At 30.2% G+C, this 20,760-nt stretch overlaps 1 protein-coding gene across 4 annotated transcripts in view; it reads left to right on the forward strand.

Moving 5' to 3' along the window:
* The window catches only part of LOC132745153 (fibroblast growth factor receptor 2-like), an 81,860-nt gene that overhangs the window by 45,770 nt on the left and 15,330 nt on the right, over positions 1 to 20,760 (forward strand). For all 4 annotated transcript variants that reach the window (XM_060733975.1, XM_060733972.1, XM_060733971.1 and 1 more), the window contains exons 2-9: positions 7,945 to 8,022; positions 9,400 to 9,480; positions 10,868 to 10,939; positions 11,078 to 11,149; positions 14,225 to 14,296; positions 15,093 to 15,164; positions 16,143 to 16,211; positions 17,723 to 17,791. In XM_060733975.1, coding sequence (XP_060589958.1) covers positions 7,946 to 8,022; positions 9,400 to 9,480; positions 10,868 to 10,939; positions 11,078 to 11,149; positions 14,225 to 14,296; positions 15,093 to 15,164; positions 16,143 to 16,211; positions 17,723 to 17,791 — 584 coding nt within the window. In that variant the 5' untranslated portion in view covers position 7,945. The remainder of the gene's footprint in view (positions 1 to 7,944; positions 8,023 to 9,399; positions 9,481 to 10,867; positions 10,940 to 11,077; positions 11,150 to 14,224; positions 14,297 to 15,092; positions 15,165 to 16,142; positions 16,212 to 17,722; positions 17,792 to 20,760) is intronic.

Here is a 20,760-nt window from a genome sequence, read left to right on the forward strand (position 1 = left end):
CCGTTTGTGGTTTATCTTTCATTTTAAGCGTTTCAGAATGTCTTCCATTTCCTCTTAAGAGTTAAGCTACATTGCCAGCGGTGTCGTTCTTTGTTTAACATCGAACCCTTTAAAGATCAAGAAAACCGATAGCTTAAGAATACCTTAGTAAAACAGACATATGGATGCTGAGATAAAGATCGTAATCTTATCAGTTATTACGAACAGATGTTGTAGGTATCCAAAGAAAGAAAGGAAGGCTTTCCAAATCGTAAAGCATTGCATATATTCAAATGTTTTAAAAAATGAAAGTTATGAATCAACAAAATAGAGCGGCATTAAAAAAACGCAGTAAATATACATGCGGGTCATTACAATGGGTAGAAAGGGGATGAAACTTTGACGTTTCGTTCGACTCGGTTTAAACTGAATCCAAACATAAGAAATGGTGAAGATCGTTAGAGTAAGGGTGTGGAAAATAACATATGAAGCTCTCGAAATGAAATTTAACGGTGACTTGACAGTATGTTGACATTAATTTAATGGGGTTTTTTTTGCAATCAATACATTTTTGTAGTCATTTTCATTAATTGTTATATGTACAATATAAGCGAAATACAGTGGAGTAGAAGTTCAAAACTTTAACATATACGATAGGAGTCATGTAATATAAGTTTTAGTTAAAATAATGCATCTCATTTTTTAAATCTTTGCTTTTGTAATTTGAACTTAGACGTATTTTAGTTGTTTTTTTCTTTCATTAAATGGCTTAATATGATTTGCACACTTAAAATTAACTTGCATCTAGGCTGTTAAAATAATTAGTTTAGTTTTTTATCCAATTATTCAGTTTGCTCAAATAAACGATTGAAGTATTAAATCTAAATATTTAATACCAGACAAGTTCATGTACGCATGCATGGACACTTGCATGCCTAGATGAAAATGAAAAAGAACGAGATGTTATCAATCAAAAATGAATTCCATCAAAGAAATACTCGTAATGAATGTATTCATTTCCAATAAGATTTAAAATACATTTCATTTCACAGTCGAATTGTTTATTCTCTAATCTATTAAAAGATTAAAAGACTTAATGTGTTTGTTAAATGAAGTTGAGTTGATGTTTGCTTTTGTTTATCCATTTGATTTTTCTTTCTTTTTGTTTTCCGTCAATAATCAAATAGAGGATAAGAATCCCTAAAGAAAGCTCAAAATTGAAAATTTGATATAGCCTATTCATTGACGGTACTGTCAAGCGCGAACTACCGTCAACACCCTTTTTTCAATAATTAATGATCAACATTATTTTTTGTCCAATAACATTGTAGTATTTTTCAAATTTCTGCTATTCTAACTTTGGTATATGTGTACTAACTTGAATTGTCGTCTAACCAGTGTACCTAATTTCAATAATGCATTATATTAGGGAGGAGTTAGATGTGTGGTTTGCACTCTGAATTGTTAAATATCTAGGTTAGGCGGAATTACAACTATACACTTTGGCTTCAAAACAATGTCAACGTAAAATGATTAGTCGAGGTCAGGTGTTTCTAAATATGAGGATACAATCAAATTTATTATTTGGGACACGTAGAAACAAATGATTACATTGTAACTTTTTATATACTTTTAACTCTTAGAAAAATGTCTGTTATAAATTGCTGACTGTTTTAAACTTTATCTATTCTAGAAAAAGTAACCTTAACATTATTTTTTTTTCAGTTGATAGGAATGAACTGCATTAACAATCCTGGATATTAAGAATACAATGATTTCATTTTGTGGCTGGAAAAATCATTGTAAATTTACCCCCTCCACCTGTAAACCTAAATTGACACAAAGAAAAATAATGAACTGTTTTCAAATGAGCAAATCAATAGGAATTTTAAATGCTAGTGAATAACTTGAAGCTAATAACGAATTTGTATTGATTTTAAATGTTAGTGAATAACTTGAAAATATTAATGAATTTGTATTGATAAATATATCCCTAATGTATTTTTCACACATTTTCCATATTTCTCACATACTTTATAGAAGCACGATAATCTTTACTGTAGATAAAGGTATAAATTATGTGACATTTCAGTAAAAAATGTGCCTGATTATAATGTTAATACGTATTATTAAACACAAACCTATAGGTAATTCTTCCAGAAAGGTTGCGCAGCTCGCTCGTGGTTAACTTTGGTTGTCGGCATACGGTTATTGTCTGGGATTTTATCAAGTTTGTTAAATTTCAAACGACTGATAAAATATAATGTAACATTTAATGTATTTGTTGATATATCATGATTTAAGTATTGTAACATACATACAATTTGCGTATTTTAGCCTTCTTCATGTTGTTTTCTCAATAATCAATTCTCGATATGCAAAACTGTGTTGTTGTTTTATTTAAGGGTAGAGTTGAGACTAATTTTATATTGACTTTATTATATCTTTAAGAAAACACAAGTACACATGACATTCGAAAAAGTCATTACAAATCATTTTAATTACTAGAAATGTCACTTTTTCTAATTTGTGTCATTAATGATTTACAACTACAACTTAAGTAGTTTGACTTACATTAACACAATTATTTGTGGTGTGAATTACTACCTTCAGTCTCTTTTAGATAAATGTCAGGGTAGTGACATTAAGTAGCTGAGAGTCCCTTATGTTAAAAGCAAAGCATAGTATGCCTTAGAATAAGTGTTTTTTTCTTTAAAGGCTATTCATGCCTCGAAAATGCTTTCATTTTTATTTTTCAAAACTTTTTTTATTTTGTTACCTTGTTACATTTTTAAAAAAATACTCATTTGCCATAAAGATAAACTATTTTTGCTTTCTTTGCTTATTTGGCAATTGCTGTAATTATAGTGAATAAGTATTTTGTACTGAAGTCAAAATACTACCTTGTTTACATTTTGCTACATTTATGTTACATTACTGCGCTACTTTCCTCAGTTGTTTAACATCTAAATTGCTTTAAATCCGTTATTAAAACAATATTACACAATTTGCCAATTTTACTGCTCCGCTCCGCCAGGCACGGAGCTATTTGTGTTTTCTATTTTTTTGTCAATGTTTCCGAATTTTATAAATTAATCCCTTCGATTTACAGCTAAAAATAAATTCGGAAGCGATTATTCCTTCCGATATCTATTATGTAAAGTTATCTTTTGGTCTTCCCTTTGGTGATCACAGCTTGTCATATTAATGAATGAGACCGGGAAACAAAGCTATAAATAGATATGACCTTAACATTGTGAAAATCTATTTATAGAAATTGTTTAATTAACCGCTATGGCAATAAATAATGAACTTGAGAGTTTTTCTGGAAATGAAATGCAAACATATTCAACCATAAATTGCATTTTTTTAAATTTATCGAAAAAAGGCCATTTTTACGAATTGTTATATCATAGTATCACCATTTTGAAATTGTCTTTTCCGTAGGTTCTTTCCAGTGAATTAATAGCTCCTGTCTTTTAACGGCCCTGATTGCACTTCATGCATCTTTAAATCGATCCTGATTTCCCGAATTTTTGCTATGAGAAGTTGATTCTATTTTGTTTGAAGGCAATCGGTTTTATGTTGGTTTGACCGAATACTTATACATTTTAACCACAGAAACTTTTGTCTGATGTGTTATGGGTTTATTGATAAGAATGTATGAACACTGGTGGGTCAGTGCAATTCAACAAAATAATAAATTGATCTCCCAATAAATAAATTAACAATAGCTCTTTATTTATAAATAACACTGATCTATAAAAACGAATAGGAAGCTCCGAAAGTAGACGATAGTCATATTCAGATCCACAATCCTTTACCCGCTTTGGTGAATATCGGGTTTTCTCGCTTGTCTCCGATTTTTGCGCTCTCGTTAACCTTCGGCCATATCCGTGAATTATTGCTTACATATGTATGCCGACATAGATTTTCATCGGAGAAATATTTGTATGGAAAAGTGTGTTTTGAACGTTTTAGAATAAACAACTATTGCGTCTTAAAAAAGTAGAAAATGCTTAGTCTTTTTTGTTGATGTACCTTCTTGAATTCAATTTGGCTGTATTTCGGCTACTTTTACCCATGATGCACCAAATCTCGCAAAATCCCACGACAAAGATAACATGCGGGAACACAATTCCGCCGATACTGCATTTAACTTTGTGACGTCACAGTTTCTTCTCCGTCTATAATGTTTCAAAATATCAACATGCCATGCAAACTTATTCATGATTTTAAATGTACCATTATTTTTGTTAACGCGTGTAACAAAAATCCTGAATTTGGTCTTTTTGAAATTCATCTTAAAGTTTTCATCCTAGTGTGTGTTCTACTTTCAGTATTTATCTGAGACTTAAATTATAGCAACTGTATCTTGAGTCCAAGGTATCAAAAGAAACCATTTTCTTAATTTGATAGAAAAACAATGCATGTTATATTACAATATTAGTCTCTCTCTTTTGTTACTATTTGTATGTACTGTTTGTATATAATAACAATAATGAAAAACAGAATTTGTTCATTGTTACTATGTTTTGTATGTTCCAAAGAAAATTTATTTCTTATTCTTAATTTTAGCAAGCCTACCAAAGTTCATGATGAACAATGTCTTTCGTCCGCCCAATCATCTATGATATACATGTACAATTCTGGTAAAATCGAATTAACCATTAAAAAGTTTAAAATAAAATTTGGTCATCAGATGTCTACTAGTTTATCGTCACTTGCCGCATTTCTTGCTTGGACGCCATTTGATGCTTTGCATCAATGCCTTTCTTGTTATAACATGATGTACCATTTGCCGCGAAACATGTTACGGACATTTTGAAAAATAAAGTCGATTTGGCTTATTTACATGAGCATTATAATATATCTAACAATGATTAGTTGTTGATATTTGTAGAAAATGAGTAGCATTATAGGTGAAAAAGAAAATGTACATGCTTTGATATTTTTATCTCATTTCATTGTTTTTTTACTGTAGTGACACAAACAGATGTCATTATAAGTCTTGTAAGTCTTGTTTGCATTGGAATTACTTTCCTTACCAGGTAGGCATCAGTAAAAGCATTTTATTTAAATTTAATATATTGCCGCTGTCTAGTGGACAATGCATACGATAAGTATACTTATGCATATTTAAATGAGTAAGCCGGGGAGAATTTGAAAGCATATAGGCAATTGTTGAGTATTAAAAGTTTTTCAATGAATTTATAGATATTTAGGAAGTATATATCACATGAAATTGTGCTGTTTGTCTGGCATTACTAACCGAGGAAAAGATAATATATAATTAATAAAATGATCAAATTTGAATTTTTTATTGGAAATTATTTATCAAGGTTTTCTATAAAAATTCTAATATATTATGCAAAGATTATCAAGGTTTTCTATAAAAAATACTAATATATTATGCAAAGATGAAAATGAAATGACCAAAATGATGTTGTTAACGTAGAAAAACTATACAGAATGACTAACAAAATAAGTGCAATAAACATGACTGAACAGAAATGCATGAATAAATATATACAAAGCTAAAGTCCTAATTGGACTTTAACCACAACTACTCGAGATTTCCCAAAACCATTAGTAATTAGGATGTCCTAGTGTGTTATGTTTTGTCCTAGAATGTTTCATTTTCGTAAATAAATGACGAATTTAAAGATATATAAGCTAAATTTAATAATTGACCTTGACGGGTAAGGTCATTTAAAACTCAATGTCATATAAAAAGTATTCAAAGTGTCCGTCTGGTCAAAAGTGTTGTTCTTTTCTCTTATGAATTTAATCCGTACGTAAATAACAAAATTACGAGAACTGAAGCAAGATTCAACAATTTTAATGACGGTCAAGGTCATTTAAAAGGCCATGTCAGTTCATCCTTTTAGAAGGACTTGTCAGCAAGGTTATTTTGCTCAAGTATGAAGATTATTCATTAATTATTTACAATTATAGCAACAATCAGTGAGAATTCAATTTTGAACTTCAATTTAAGGTCATGGATGAGTTAAGATCAATTTGAGCTTGATTTACAAGAAAGTTTTATATTGCAGGACCATTGTCTAAATATGAAGTTAATCTTTATATAAAAAAGTAATGGCCACTTATGCTAAAAAAGAGAAAACTCATTGGTTTTACCTAGACGGTCAATTAAAGGTCAAGTTGACATCTATTTTTTCTATGTGTTTGTTTGGTCTTGTTTGGTTTAAGTATGAATCAAATCCGTACAGAAAAAGTTATGACAATTAAAGCAAATTACAATAATATAACTTTGACGGTCAAGGTCATTGAATGTTCAAGGTCAGTTCAACCTGTTAGATGGTCTTGTCGAAAAAGATGTTTTGTTCAAGTATGAAGTTATTTAAAGCTCAAGATCAATGTCAGTTCAACTTTTTAGAAGGTATCAATTACAAAATTACAGCCATTTATGGCAAAAATCAGTGAAAATTCAAAAAATTACTTCAATGTAAAGGTTATTAATAAGCCAATGTCAATTTTAGTTTTATATGCAAGAAGGACGTATCCTAGAGAATGTTATATTTTAATATGAAGTAAATTCATTTATTTATTACAAAAGTATAGCAAAAGAACATTTTGATAATTTGACTTTCAAATCTGTGTATTTATTCATGTTCAACCATGTTACAAACAGAAAATTGTTTAATGTAATAAGGTTGATGCACAATAAAGTAAAATTATTTATGTTTAAGACGCACGATAACAATATTGAAGAATGGAAACACACATACTTTTAAAAACAAGAGGGCCAAGATCGCTCACCTGACCCAGCCTTGATGCCTTGATAATATGTTATTAACTAATGTATGCGGATGTATTCATGCGCGATACTTCTGAATTCTAAATTCTCACTTCTTCACATCAGATTCTTGATAAACATTTCTAAAATAAAGTTACATGCATAGAAATAATTGGCATGATTTATTTGTATAAGTAAAACCTAAAACAAAATAAAAAACACTGCCATTTTTTACGATCACGTAACCTCGAAAATCACGATTGTTCGTAGAATTCAGCACAGTAACATCGAGCATGCATACATGCATACGTTAATATTTTCAACAATACTCTCACAATCTCCTTAATGTAATCAAAAGCACTATAATTTGCATTATGAAATAACGACCTAGCACACATGAAAAAATCTTTTAATTATTGGTAATTGTTTGTTACATTTACGAACTATATGTTTTCTGCGCAGCAGCAAATGAGAGTTAGTTATTCGGCTTTTATAGCTCAAAATTACCAATCTCTCGAGAATCTGTTTTAACTAAAGCGGCTTACAATCAAAAGCTTTCAAAATAAAGACCACAATATTTTTTTATACCTAAAAGGTCTTCAAACCATTGTGTTATCAAAAAATATGTCTGTCATTAAATGTCACTCGGGAGCTATATGTTTTAACATTTGCTCTGAGCGAGAGATTTTCAACTTCTATAACGAAGAAGAAAATATATCCATCAATCCACATATTTACACCATATAAATACGATGTGGGCTGGCTTACATATATATAATATGAACATTTATATTTCAAATATTTGAATTTCGCTCAAAATGTGTTTAATGTGATATTTTAACAGAGAACTAGTAACAATAAATTATTGTTGAAAAGTGATCCCTCGGTAGCATAGACCACAACATAATTATATGAAAATTGCAGACTCGCTATGATTGGTCTTGTACATGATGAATAATGACAATTTTTAATTAATTTGTTTTTATTACTATTTTTGTCGTATTTTTTCTACAATGCAGCTGCTGCACCTGCTACTGATATTGGTGTTACAACATACAGCATACAAAAACTTGTTGTGTAAAAAAAAATTAATTGTTTGTTTCCTATTTAAATTCGCTTTTGATTTACTTTTTTATTTACTTTGTCAATTATGTGATAATAATTTTTTTTGTTTATCGTTTTAATCTTTGTTTTCATTTTTACAGGATGCTGCATGGAGTTAATGACGAGTCCCTGAAATATTTACCATCATGCCTGGAAAATACCTCTCGTGTTTATATTCTGTAAGTTTTTTTTTTTTTTTTTTTTTTCTTTTTTTTTACTGCTAAAATCTCCTTTCTATTATACAGTGTATACAAAACTATTGTTTTAAATTCACATAATTGAGATGTATATGTATTATTATATTATTGTGGTAAATCATTCCAAAAGATATAGGTAAAAACGGTGGATTTGTTATTTTCACAAAATGTTTAGTTGAAGAGAACCTCGAGCAGCCTGGATAGTGGCTAGTCGATGGTCAATAACTGGGGGAATAAGACTGTAGCTAAACTCTTATCTAGAATACCGTAATAGTTTGATAGTCGCATTAGATCTATGCATGTTAATGCATTACCAACTCATTAGTTCTACCCCATTTATTCATCATATTTTAATACACTAATTTTTGCTTGGATCAAATGCTAACAAAATTCTTTTTTTTGTTCATTTGCCAAGGCATTCGCATTAAATTTGCATTAAATCTATTTTTTTATATTATTATATATTACAGAAACATCTACATGCAGATTATGTTTTATAAAATTGCCTTAAGCAATTTGTAATGTTACAGTAGCTGATCAATATTTTTTCTCACCGTTCGCTTATTTACTTCATATTTATAAATATAATATTCATTTTGTTTATTATTCTTTGTTGACTTTGCATTAAAGGCATAAAAATAGTGAATGGTTAGAGCTTACCCTTAATGATGATAATAATTTATAATTCAGTCCATTTAACACTGTAATCATATAACTAACTACCTTGCGTTATGTGGTTTTACATAATCATTTACAAAATTTCTAAATCTTTTGGCCAGATTGTTGTCGATTTAATGACAGAACAATTAAGAAATTCATGTTCATCAAAGCGAACCGTAATATATTCTACAGCTGATTCAGCAAATGATAGATCCCTGCTATTTTATCTGAAAAAACAATAGATTTAACTTAAAACATTGACTTATATATATGTTGTTTTGGTAACAAATACATTGTGATGGATTTCTTATTTTCATCCACTAAACTATTCAACAGACTAGGATTACACAGAGATATATGCATTACAGCACCTTACTTAATGTAAGTGTCATAGACGGCAGTGGTAAATGCAATATACCGTCCACACACCCCATAGTATCGGCTTAAGAATAACTTAATATTTAGATAAGAAAGCGTTCTTTGTAAATACATCAAAGAAAAGACTAGTGGAGAAAGGGGACATTAGTTTAATATATATCAATATATTCTGTCTGATTCATAGCGTAATGATCGAAAACGACTGTCTGCCGCTGAGAATATTCAGAATTTATTGTCTAGCTAGTCATTCTGTAAATGATTGGAGCTCTTTGCACGTTATAATCTACACCGAATTTACTTTTTTGTTTCCGTGTTTTTCAGATCTGTTCGTGAAAGCAATTTTACATTGTCGGGACTAGTCAATGCATTGTCAGATCGCGTCAGAAAGTTCATTGTCGATCTGTAAGTTTTATTTCATATACTTACATTATACCATTTGTGTAACGGTATTAGGACAGAACAAGCAGTAAGAGGATGTCGCTTATATGAAGTGTTTCTGACTGCCGAACAAGATCTTACGCTAAAATTTATACTACAAAAGAACTATGCATCCATCAAAATACATTAGGTCCAGCAAGTGACGCTTTCATTTTAGTTTGTTGTTTATATTTGAATGATATCTACTATTCAGTGTTTTTATATGTTTTCGATCATTTATGATATTTTAAAGAGGACCAAATGCAAAATTCACGTTTAAATGTGTTGTTGTTTGTTTATTTCATTCGTGTACAAATTATTGAAGGTGTTAATGCCTAGCCAGCACATCAGATTTGTCTGATCATACTCTGTGCTGTTCATTTCAGTCAATTCATATTTCGATTTTTTCCCTAAAAATGATGAATGGTTAAGTCCATATTCAAAGATAGGCAAGTCCATTTACGGTATCAAGGATTTGAGATTAAAAAACAAACATCGTAGTAGCATATAAAATATTCAATAAATTTTTGAAAAAGTAAGAATAAAAAAGGATTTGCAATTAAGCTTCATGCACAAGTAGGTGAAGTCGTTCAATTACGACAAATGAACTTCAAAATAGATGGTATAAATCAAATTTCCACGCAAATTAATCCCAACACATAAGAAAATATGTCGCAGGAAAAAACCTAGTATATATTTGTTCTAATGAGGTTGTACTTTGCTCGATGTCAGATCATTTATCGCCGTTAGTATAATCAAGATTAGTGGGCCAGACAGCCTTACAATAATTTAAGACCAGATCCATTAGAAAACGTGTTTTCAAAGGTCATTATTTGCTTTCCCGATGATGCATCTACGTTTTAAGTTAATTACCTTTCATGTGTCATTAATCATAAATATTCATACATTTTTCAAGCGGTGCCTTTATTCATAGTCCACCCTCTTAGCTCAATAGTGAGCTCTTCAGATTATTTGATCAGAGCCGGGGTCACTTGTTTGAACCTTGGTCCTTGTTTAAATCTCGGGAGGTGCAAAAAAATTTCCATGACAACTTATCTCTGACATTGAGTCAAATGGTAATTTGTCTTAGCAGCTGATTTAGAAATCATGTGCGATTAGTACTCGGTCGCTTGCGGAGAAAATTGGTAATAACTATCCAGGACAGTCTGAAAGTTGGACTAATGGGGGCAAAACTAGAAAAAACAAAGCATAGTTAAGTTTTACTGTAAACGAAAAAGTCAAAAATGGTTATAGTAATGACGTCATTATGTTATTGGCGTTGATTCATGAGCTTAAACACTGTGTTTACATATCTATATAAATTAGATTATCTATCATAAATAACTGAGAATGTACTGTTCATTTTTTTCAGTGAAATTAACAACTGTGATATAACTGAGATTCCAACAGGGGTTTTATCCAATCTACCGAGACTCCGATATATGTAAGTAGAATTATTTAATATGCCGCCTGTCACGTGGTTTAATTCGTATTTCTTGTGATTCATATTGAAATTATTTTTTTCCAAATAAGTGCATTTGTTAATATCAGTTATGAGTAAAAATTCTTTAATTACTTTCAGTAATCTTAGAGGCAATACGATTTCAGTTCTCGATGTGCAATCTTTCAGTAATATGACGTCATTACAAAGTATGTAAGTATATGCATTTATTTATCAAAAAGAAAATCAACAATAGTTTTAAAAGTTTAAAACCATTGTTTTTTGTTGTTTTTTTGTTGTTTTTTTGTTTTTTAAGCAAACAAAATAATGCTGGAGTATTTGTCAGCATTATCATATTTGTAATATATTGGTCGTTGTAAAATAGTTTCGCCTTAAAGCTGAATGCCTCCGGATGAGCCAACATATTTCAAGAAAGCATAAAAGTGAGAAAAAAAATGTACAATGATTATAAGAAAAGTTAAAAGATTTAAGATTCGGGTAATAATTTACATGTTTAATGACTGATTTTGCAATATTTATCGTCTTATTACTACTAAACAACTTACAAAGTAAGGGCTATTTTTGCATATTTTGACTTCTCTTTTTTTGGTAGTTTACGTGGATTGAAAGTGCAATGTTTACATGTTTACTCTTTTTTGGTTCACTTCACAATAATTAACTTTTAGATACATTGTCAAAATGTTCATGCAAATAAGCATGAATATCGAGGCATGCTGCTTAAAACTCTGGGTGAACACTGGGAATTAAAAATATCCAACAAAGAACGAACATTTTATGAAAATACAATAACCCTGCCTAGAAATATAAGACAACCATAACTTGAATTTCTTTTCATAATCCAAATTAACTGATGTTACGAAAATTGAACTACCAACATTTTTGAAGTAATAATTACATGTTTATAATAAAGTATGTATGTATATTTCCATATGACTCACGACATGATTACATATATTGTTATTTAATTTTTAATTAGTAACTTAAGGAGCTCCACTGAGGACTAACTCATCCTATTTGAAAGTGGCGCATACGTAGATCAACTTGGGCACTTAAAACAGTAAAATATGCAAAAGATAATAAAGAAATATACTTAGAATTGTGTCGAATGCCTATTTTTGTGCGATTCATATGCCACTTTGAGCATTTAAACGCTTTTAATTTTTGGTCATTTTCGCACAATAGAAACATTATTCTGCTAGAAAAAAAAACGGAGTGAACGAACGATATAAAAATTTGCACACGGATGTTTTGCTCTAGACCTATATCATGCGGCATAGAAATCTTGGAAATAATATTTCCAGACGCTTAATTGGATAATTAGATGTCATATCAATATTGCTAAACTGACTGGACAATCAAATGAATTTAGAAAAGAAATGAATCGCATAAATGTAACTTCGATGTCTAACGAGTAGCACATAACGGCTTTGTGTTTTGTATAATATTTATGAGGAATTAAAGGTTATAGTTGATTGAAATAAGTTGAAAAAACCGATAATTTGAGCTGGCACAAATACATCTTGTATTGTAAAAAGCCATTGAATGGTTTATAAGATTATTTAGTCAGTTAAGTAAACAAAACAATTTCACATTATAAATCAATACTGATTGTTTCTTATCTTCTAGAACTCCCTCTTTTATCCAAGTTATAACTAAATACAATACAATTGGATAGGTTTAAAGACATGTTATTTTTCCGAAACGACCGAGTATTACTTCTTTAAAAAGGGCACACATGAGTTTTAAACGTTTAAATAGTAGCTTTAAGGGCATGTTAAAATCTTATCACATAGAGAAAGAGCGCTAAATACGGAAACATAAAATAAAAAGCTAAATGTAAACAATGTATTATTTTTTACTTTAATTTTTTTATTAAATTATTATAACTGTACTTATTTCTTAAAGTTACAAAAGCAAAAGAAGATCCAGGTAATTGGCATATTCAATGCGTAACCTTTTAGAAAATATAATGGGACGCCAAATATAAAACTCTTTTGAGAAATGAAAAAAAGCATTTCTGGTGTACAATTGCCTGTAAATTGAATATTTTACTTTAGAACTACTAAGAATCTCCTCTATTGTATCTTAAAAGTATTCCCTTGCATCTATCGAATTAACGAATTTTTTTTTCTATCAGCGATTTCAATATCAATTAAATGAAAGAAATAAAAAATGTCGCAAAAGAACATTTTTTTCTTCAAAATGATGTGTAAGGCCATGTTTTAACATGGTAAACTAGATTTTGGTTATTTCCAAGTTATTTTATCATTGTTAATGAAAGAAATACAAAATGCCGCAAAAAGACAATTTTTCTTCAAAATTATGTATAAGGCCATGTTTTGACATGGAAAAACTCGATTTTGGTAAATTCCAAGATTTTTCATTATTTCCTGTAAATGAAAGAAATAAAAAAAAGCGCAAATGAACAATTTTCTTCAAAATTATGTGTAAGGCCATGTTTTAAAATGGAAAAACTCGATCTTGGTTAATATTATGATTTTTCATCATTTTCTGTTAATGAATGATATTGTTAAAACAACATTCATGTTTGTAACATTTCGGTATGTTTGCCATTGACACCGTCCCCTTTCTTTCTTTGTTAAGTTCTCGGTTGTCAGAAATAATTCCAAAAGTCATTTGCAAAATTAAGAAATGATATTACTACGGTAATCCAGTATATATCTTAGCATTACATCGTATCTATATATATTCATAATCAGCTAGATACAAATGTACCCATTGGGAACACACGCATGAGAACACGTCATTTAAACGGCTTTAGGAACCTAATCAAAATAGATTGTTATCTTAATAAATAATTGAACCCTTTGGCAGTGTCACGTAGAATTCCCGTTAAAATGTTTATATAGTAATTTATCAACAATCAATATTTGAAAAAAAAGTGTTTTCTCATGTAAATAGTACGTGAAGATATAAAAATACAACATTGACTGACAATTAAATGTTGCAACACTATAGCTAGCTTTGTTCAAAGACAGTCATTTGAAGCCCACATCTAGTTCGGCGCTTTGTCAACGTGTTAACATAATTGCTTGTTGAATATTGCAAAAACTTGGGCTAGATGAAAGATAAAGGTATATAGTAATACAGGGTCTAGTAAACTAGTAAAAAGTTCTTCTTTGCTCCTAATAATGATACCTTTCCCTCGGAAAATTTGCCTCGCAAAATATAACCATAAATGTTTCCATTTACATCCTTGACATTTTTATATTTCAGAAATAATTGCATTTTATGTTTTTCTTTTAGAAACCTGTCCAACAACCGTCTTAAAACAATCCTTCCTAATACATTTATCAACTTGCCGGAGCTAAATGAAATGTAAGTACGAAAAATCTGATTAATTCTCAAATAAGTTTGTTTGAATTCATGTCCTTTTCAAAATCCTGTATTCTGAAAAATAGCTTTTGAAATAAGGGCCTTCAAGCCAAAAAGGTAAGATTGCAGACATCAAATCTCTGAAACCTTACCGAAGTGAGAACGAATCCAGCCTAGGTGTTTGAATAAGTTCATTTAACGAAGCAATCTAGATAGTTTAAGAAAGGTCGGTGGTATAAGTGAGCTTATGCATGAAATTATGCACAGATTGGCACTTGAGGTCTTCCTCCTGAAGAGGTAAAGCATTTAGTCGCCATGTGACCCTAAAAAAAGAATAGATGTGTCTTAAAAGAAGACAAAAAAAACATAATTATTATAAGTGGCTATTCATTTGTATACTTTTAATTATACAATAGGTCTTTCATGAAAAGGGTTTCATCGTTACACTGTTTTAATTCTAGATTTGTTTTGGAAAAAAATAATACTAGTTTTTTAAATAATCGTAAAATGCAAAACAATATTTCATTCAACTTATTAAATTGATGACAAATAGTATTCTATCATGTTGAACAATTAAATATTTTATAAATTTCTTTCACTTTTTTCAGACGTACTTTTGAGAATTTTGCACGCATGTTTATTTGTAATACTAACGTTTTTATTTGTTTCCTGCTTCCTTTTTTATAAACAAACTCAAAATTAGCACTATTAAAGTAGTTAAACCATAGCAGTTGAATTTTAAATTTAAACCTCTGGAGGTCAATCATTAAGAATACCAGCATGGTGATTTCTTTTTCAGTTCCCTCCAGAACAACAAATTGAACAATATTTCCAGGAATGCTTTCCGGAATGTGCCTTCACTCATAGTCATGTGAGTAAAAAGATATTTAATTGAGCAACTTTAAGAATTATTAATGACTCATTGACATCGGGGTAATAAATTCACTTTTTATGTTTTGTCCAATATTAAGCCCTGTTACCACCATGGTTCCTCACACGACATCATTGCTGATTGGAATCAGGAAGAAGACCCGACAGTGTTTGGTGTTCAGATTGTTAAAAATTTGTAACTGAAACAATATAACAAAAAACTTCAGCTGTACATTTAATTTGACAATGTATATAATTAAAACTTTAGTACTGAAGTGCTTTTTTTGAAGAAAAAAAAACATCTTCATTTCATACAGCGTTTTACTTTTTATAGTTAATTTATACTCAATATGTGTAGGCTGTCTTAGACGGAATCAATATAACACGAAATTTCAGCTGTTCTTCTAGTTTGTTTTATATAATTTTAGTACTGAAGTGCATTATTAGAGAAAAACCATCTTCATTTCCTACATCGTTTTACTTTTTATAGTTAATTTATAGTTAATATGTGTAGGCTGTGTTAGACTGAATCAATATAACATGTAATTTCAGCTGTACATCGAGTTTGTTTTATATAATTCTAATCCTGAAGTGCACTTTTAGAGACAAAGACATCTTCATTTCCTACAGGGTTTTACTCTTTTTATAGTTAATTTATAGTAAATATGTGTAGGCTGTCTTAGACATATTATTTATGAACATTAAAAATCATATACTCTTTCAAACTTGTGCTCATGAAGTTTTAGTAATGTTGTCACTATCTATCACTTCAAATGCTGAAACTATGATTTTTTTGTTAGAGAACACTTTATTATTTCGAATGTTTTTAATATTAAATTGTTGTTTTTAATATTTAATTGTTGATATAAATTAAAAATGATGTTCTTTAAATCTAAAAGGAAATATAAAACATCTTGTCAATTATAATTTTTTGTTATGACTGTAAGAAACAATGCTGTATATTGCATTTATTTTACAGATACTTTGACCATAACCGCCTCAAGGAAATACCTTACTTTGCTTTTACGCCACCAAGAATAAAGTTTATGTGAGTTTTAATAATTTGTAACTTCTCAAATTATCTTTATAATATTAAATGTAGCTTTCAATGATGCAAAAATATGAACTTTTACTTGACATAGCCTATTTGGTGACACCTACGTTTTACTGTTGATTACATTCAATGGGTTCAATAAAGTATTGAACATTTTGCACGAACAGCACAGCAGCAAAATTGCGTTCTTCCTCTATATTTTAGGTCAGTTGTTCTTATTGTTCTAGAGTGATTTCAAATGAAGCTTGTATTTATTCAAGCTTGCAACACCATTTTGTGGGTACCTATAGGATATTGTATAGAAAAACTAACAAGGGTTTGGAAACTATGTATCCACACATTTTTTTACATGAGGAAAAGCCAGTGACATAACTAATACCTTTAGGCAATGAATTGACCATATTGTATCCTGTATGTAGCTTTCATTTAAAGTGACATTTTGCTCGTGTTTCGCTGTCAGTTAAAGTTGAATTAGTTATATATTTCAAGTGATTGACTATTATAATGGTAATTGACCAATAATTGATATTGAAAAAAAATGTAAAGAATAAAATATAAAAAATACTATAAATGATAAAAAGATTACCCCATCTTATTTTAATTTGAACGTTACTGCTTCATTCCAAAACATATTTTTTTAGAAAAGTTCATGTGTCACGCGGATTATTGATTATTTCTTTTTGTAAAATAAAATATCAAGTTGAACACAATTGCGGCAAAATGTAAAGATATGTACTCTCACAATTTTCACTTGGAAGGGCATAATGTCATTTAAGCCATCATATTGAAATACATATATAAATATTTATTACCCTTTATTACCAGAATTTTTCCGCATTTTGATTGGATATTAATCAACCGAAAGAAATTGATATTACCGAGCCAGACAGGTAATTTGCACGCTAAATTTCCCCGTTGAGTACCCCACGTTGTAAACAACATGCGCTGTGGCGATGCGCGTACGGTTTGATCGTACACGATGTAAATTCCGATTTACAAGCACTTTTTAACTGTCAAATGATAAATATTTACCAAAATAGAGTAATGATACATATTCTCATCAGAATTGGAAACAAATATGACCTTGTGAAAGCTTGATATTAATTTCAAAAAAGTGCGTTCAACAGACTTCTCCTTTTCTCTTGTTTACATTCGTTACGTTCGAAAGAATATACGTCATGTATTTAAGTGACGTCATGTTGTGGTACCCTAAAGGGAATCTTATTTCGACTTTTCATTTGAAGTAGCAATGATTTATTTTAAAATCGTCTAAGTTCGACAGGGGAAGGGTAATAAAATTATTATTTTGGTTTTGGAGTGATATATGTGGATATATTACCTGCCAAGATAACGGCTCGGGTGATAAAATCTTGACAGGTAATATATCCACATATATCACTCCAAAACCAAAATAACATATAATATATAACTGACTGATTGATATAAATCTTTTTTTTCTCAATGCTTAAAATATTGATATCAAATACTGACATTTTTTTATCTAGGCATGCTACAAACAACAGAATACGGGAAATTTCATCCAACATTAAACGGCTGAAGGAGCTTGTTAATCTGTATGTATAGCTTTTATTACACCCTGAAAAGGTTACACGAAATATCAGTTTCCGGTTTCTTTAGTAAAGTTATCCGTTCATACATTCTTTACATGTATGAAAGTTGTATATTTTAATCAAAATTTGAATAAATGTGATGACAATTTCTATAAATAAATTGACATTGCGCTATTGAAAACTAAGATGAATTTGTAAAAAGTTTGGGACGTTTTAGAAATTATAGAAGCATTCAAAATTATCCTTGCAACCCATTGGTATTCATCAGGAATATGGTTACAGGCCCGAAATAGAAACTATTACTTCTGTAAAAAGGGCATACATGTATTTTATAATGTTGTAAAAATGGATAAAGAACATGTATGTACAAATTATCAAAACGCAAAAGAAGCAAATAATGGGTCAGGTTTACGGCCAATGAATTTTTTTTTCGTTTGGGAAACTTTTACAGAACACTAAACGAGAAGATTTTGAATATAACAATGAAAAAGCAAAATTATGCATTTTAAGGTATATTGTGCCTTTAAATCTAAGCTTTCTGAAATAATGTTTTACAAAATGGAACATTCCCCTTTTACATTCAATACTTAGCAATGAGTACGGTTCTTGCAAAGCTTCCTCTTAAAATCTTATAGGAGTCGGCAAATAATATTTATTATTTAATATAAGTGGCGGCATGGCCGAGTGGTTAACGCGTCATACTAGTAATCTCATGATCGGTAGCCGCATTGGTTCAAACCCCGTCAGGGGTAAGTCATTGTTTCCTTGAGCAAGAAACTTTACACTCATTGCTCAGTACTGGTTGGTTCCAGGAACGAATTTGAAAGTGTGTCTATAAGCTTATAGCTTCCTACACTATCGAACTAAAATAAATTCTGTTATTTCCCCCAGCTAGTGCTTTTACCGGTTGATGTGTCGTATTGTCGTTCCGATGATTAAATGACGCTGTTCTTTTCCTGGAGTTATTGAATAACATAGTATATTGTTATAGGTTCATGGCGTGACGGACGCTCATTAAGAAATATACGTCTTTTGTATTTATTCACTTCTCATTTTGCCTGAAATTGATTTGATTTGAAGTGATATATGATATCCATGCATATTTACTTGCATTCCATGTGAATTACAATTGAGCGCTTAGCAATAGAATGTGTGTCGCCGTATGTGTTACAGGTCGAAATTGCACGCATCAGGCGCGTGATAATGACGCGGGTATCAAAGTGATATGGTACATAAAATCTGACGTTTTCGTGTGGTTTAAGTTCTTATATGCACACAAAAACAAATCTGTAGACACAGAAAAACTAAATTGGCATGCATCCATCTAATTTATCATCAGTTGTGAAAGGAAAACTTTTTCTTTTAAAAAATCAGACATTTATTGCACATCTTATGTACAAAGCTTATTTTAACATAATAATATGACTGATAATGTGTTCGTCATTTTCATCACCAGAAGCAGCACACGATCATTAACATGTATGATATAATCATCATCGCATTTATCTACGTTCATCATACTGACCATCATCACAATTAGCGCATGACTACTAGCGCAAAAAAGCATCATGTTTCAAATGAGCAGCACAGGCAATAAGACAAATTATCAGCATAAGTGTAACCATCATCAACAACACCACAATTATAAAAAATTATCACCATCAATATTATCATCATCTTCACGATCATCTTTAAGACTGCATCATCACAACAATCGTCACATGGTCACCACCACCATCATCATTATCATCATGACAACGTAACGATCAACAAGCATAATTACAAAGATTGCAATGATGATGATGATGATAATGTTGATGATGATAATTTTTATTATATAGGATATCATATTGTGACATAGCCGTTATTGTTTTTTACATTCATTATCGACAAGACGAATATCACATGAGACAGATGTCATTTTCACTTTCAAATATATCCCACATGTGTATGACATATACTGCTCAACAAAATGGTATTTGTGACATTGCTCTTTTATAATATATCTTTCGAGAAATCAATGTACTTTTAATACTATAAGTAATGTTATAATTACATTCTTTTCTTTCTAGCGTTTCTTTAAATTCCTGAACTAGCAATCTAAATATACGAACTATTAAAGAGTATTAACATAGGGTCAGAATATAATGTTGAGAGCAGTTAATAAAAACTAACAATGCGTTAAAAATTAACAATTATAATCCACGATTAAATTGCATATACTTTATTGATACCTCACATAAAACATAATAATAATTTCAATTAATATTTAAGGTTTTTTGTCTATACAATTTTATATATTTTATGTAAGGAAGCTAATGGCGGTTCTACTCGGGTACCCGCTCGTGCCTGAAATAATGCACGTAGGGGCACCTCAGGTCTTCCTCCACTAGAAAATCTGGAAAGTCACCATATGACCTTTTCTATTTCTCATTAAGAAAGACTTACTATTTTGAAAAAAAACAACATTTTCTTCTTAAGGTTACTGTCCAACAAATGATCCACCTGTTTTACTTTTGAAGTTTCTCATAAAAGCATTTAATGTATCTTTGGGTTTCTTCAAGCAGAAAATAAATGGAAAGACAATCATTAATCATTTTTATTTTCTTTTAATTGCTATCTGTGTTTTTAAGACTTTAAACACCTTTCAACTGCTTCATATCCATCGGTTTAATACCACTTCTATTTAAACTAGAGGATGCTTTTGTAAAAAAGCGCATGTCTCCCCCACTGCTGAGAATAACTGTGAATGGAAACAGGAATGGAAATGGAGATAAGATAATGTAAATACCCGGTAGTCACTTCAATGAAGGCTGTCTATGGATGGTTTCTATTGTTAAGGTTGTATGAGAAGATGCTTCCTAAACTGTTTGTTTTTAACCAGGTATTCAATTTTGAAAATCCTGGTTATTCAATCAGCGTATGGCAGGCGGGCGTCAAACGAAATTGCACTTGATGGTCATATCATATAT

Source organism: Ruditapes philippinarum, unplaced genomic scaffold (assembly GCF_026571515.1).
Source record: "Ruditapes philippinarum isolate M1 unplaced genomic scaffold, ASM2657151v2 ctg883_1_1_1_1, whole genome shotgun sequence".
NCBI lineage: Eukaryota > Metazoa > Mollusca > Bivalvia > Venerida > Veneridae > Ruditapes > Ruditapes philippinarum.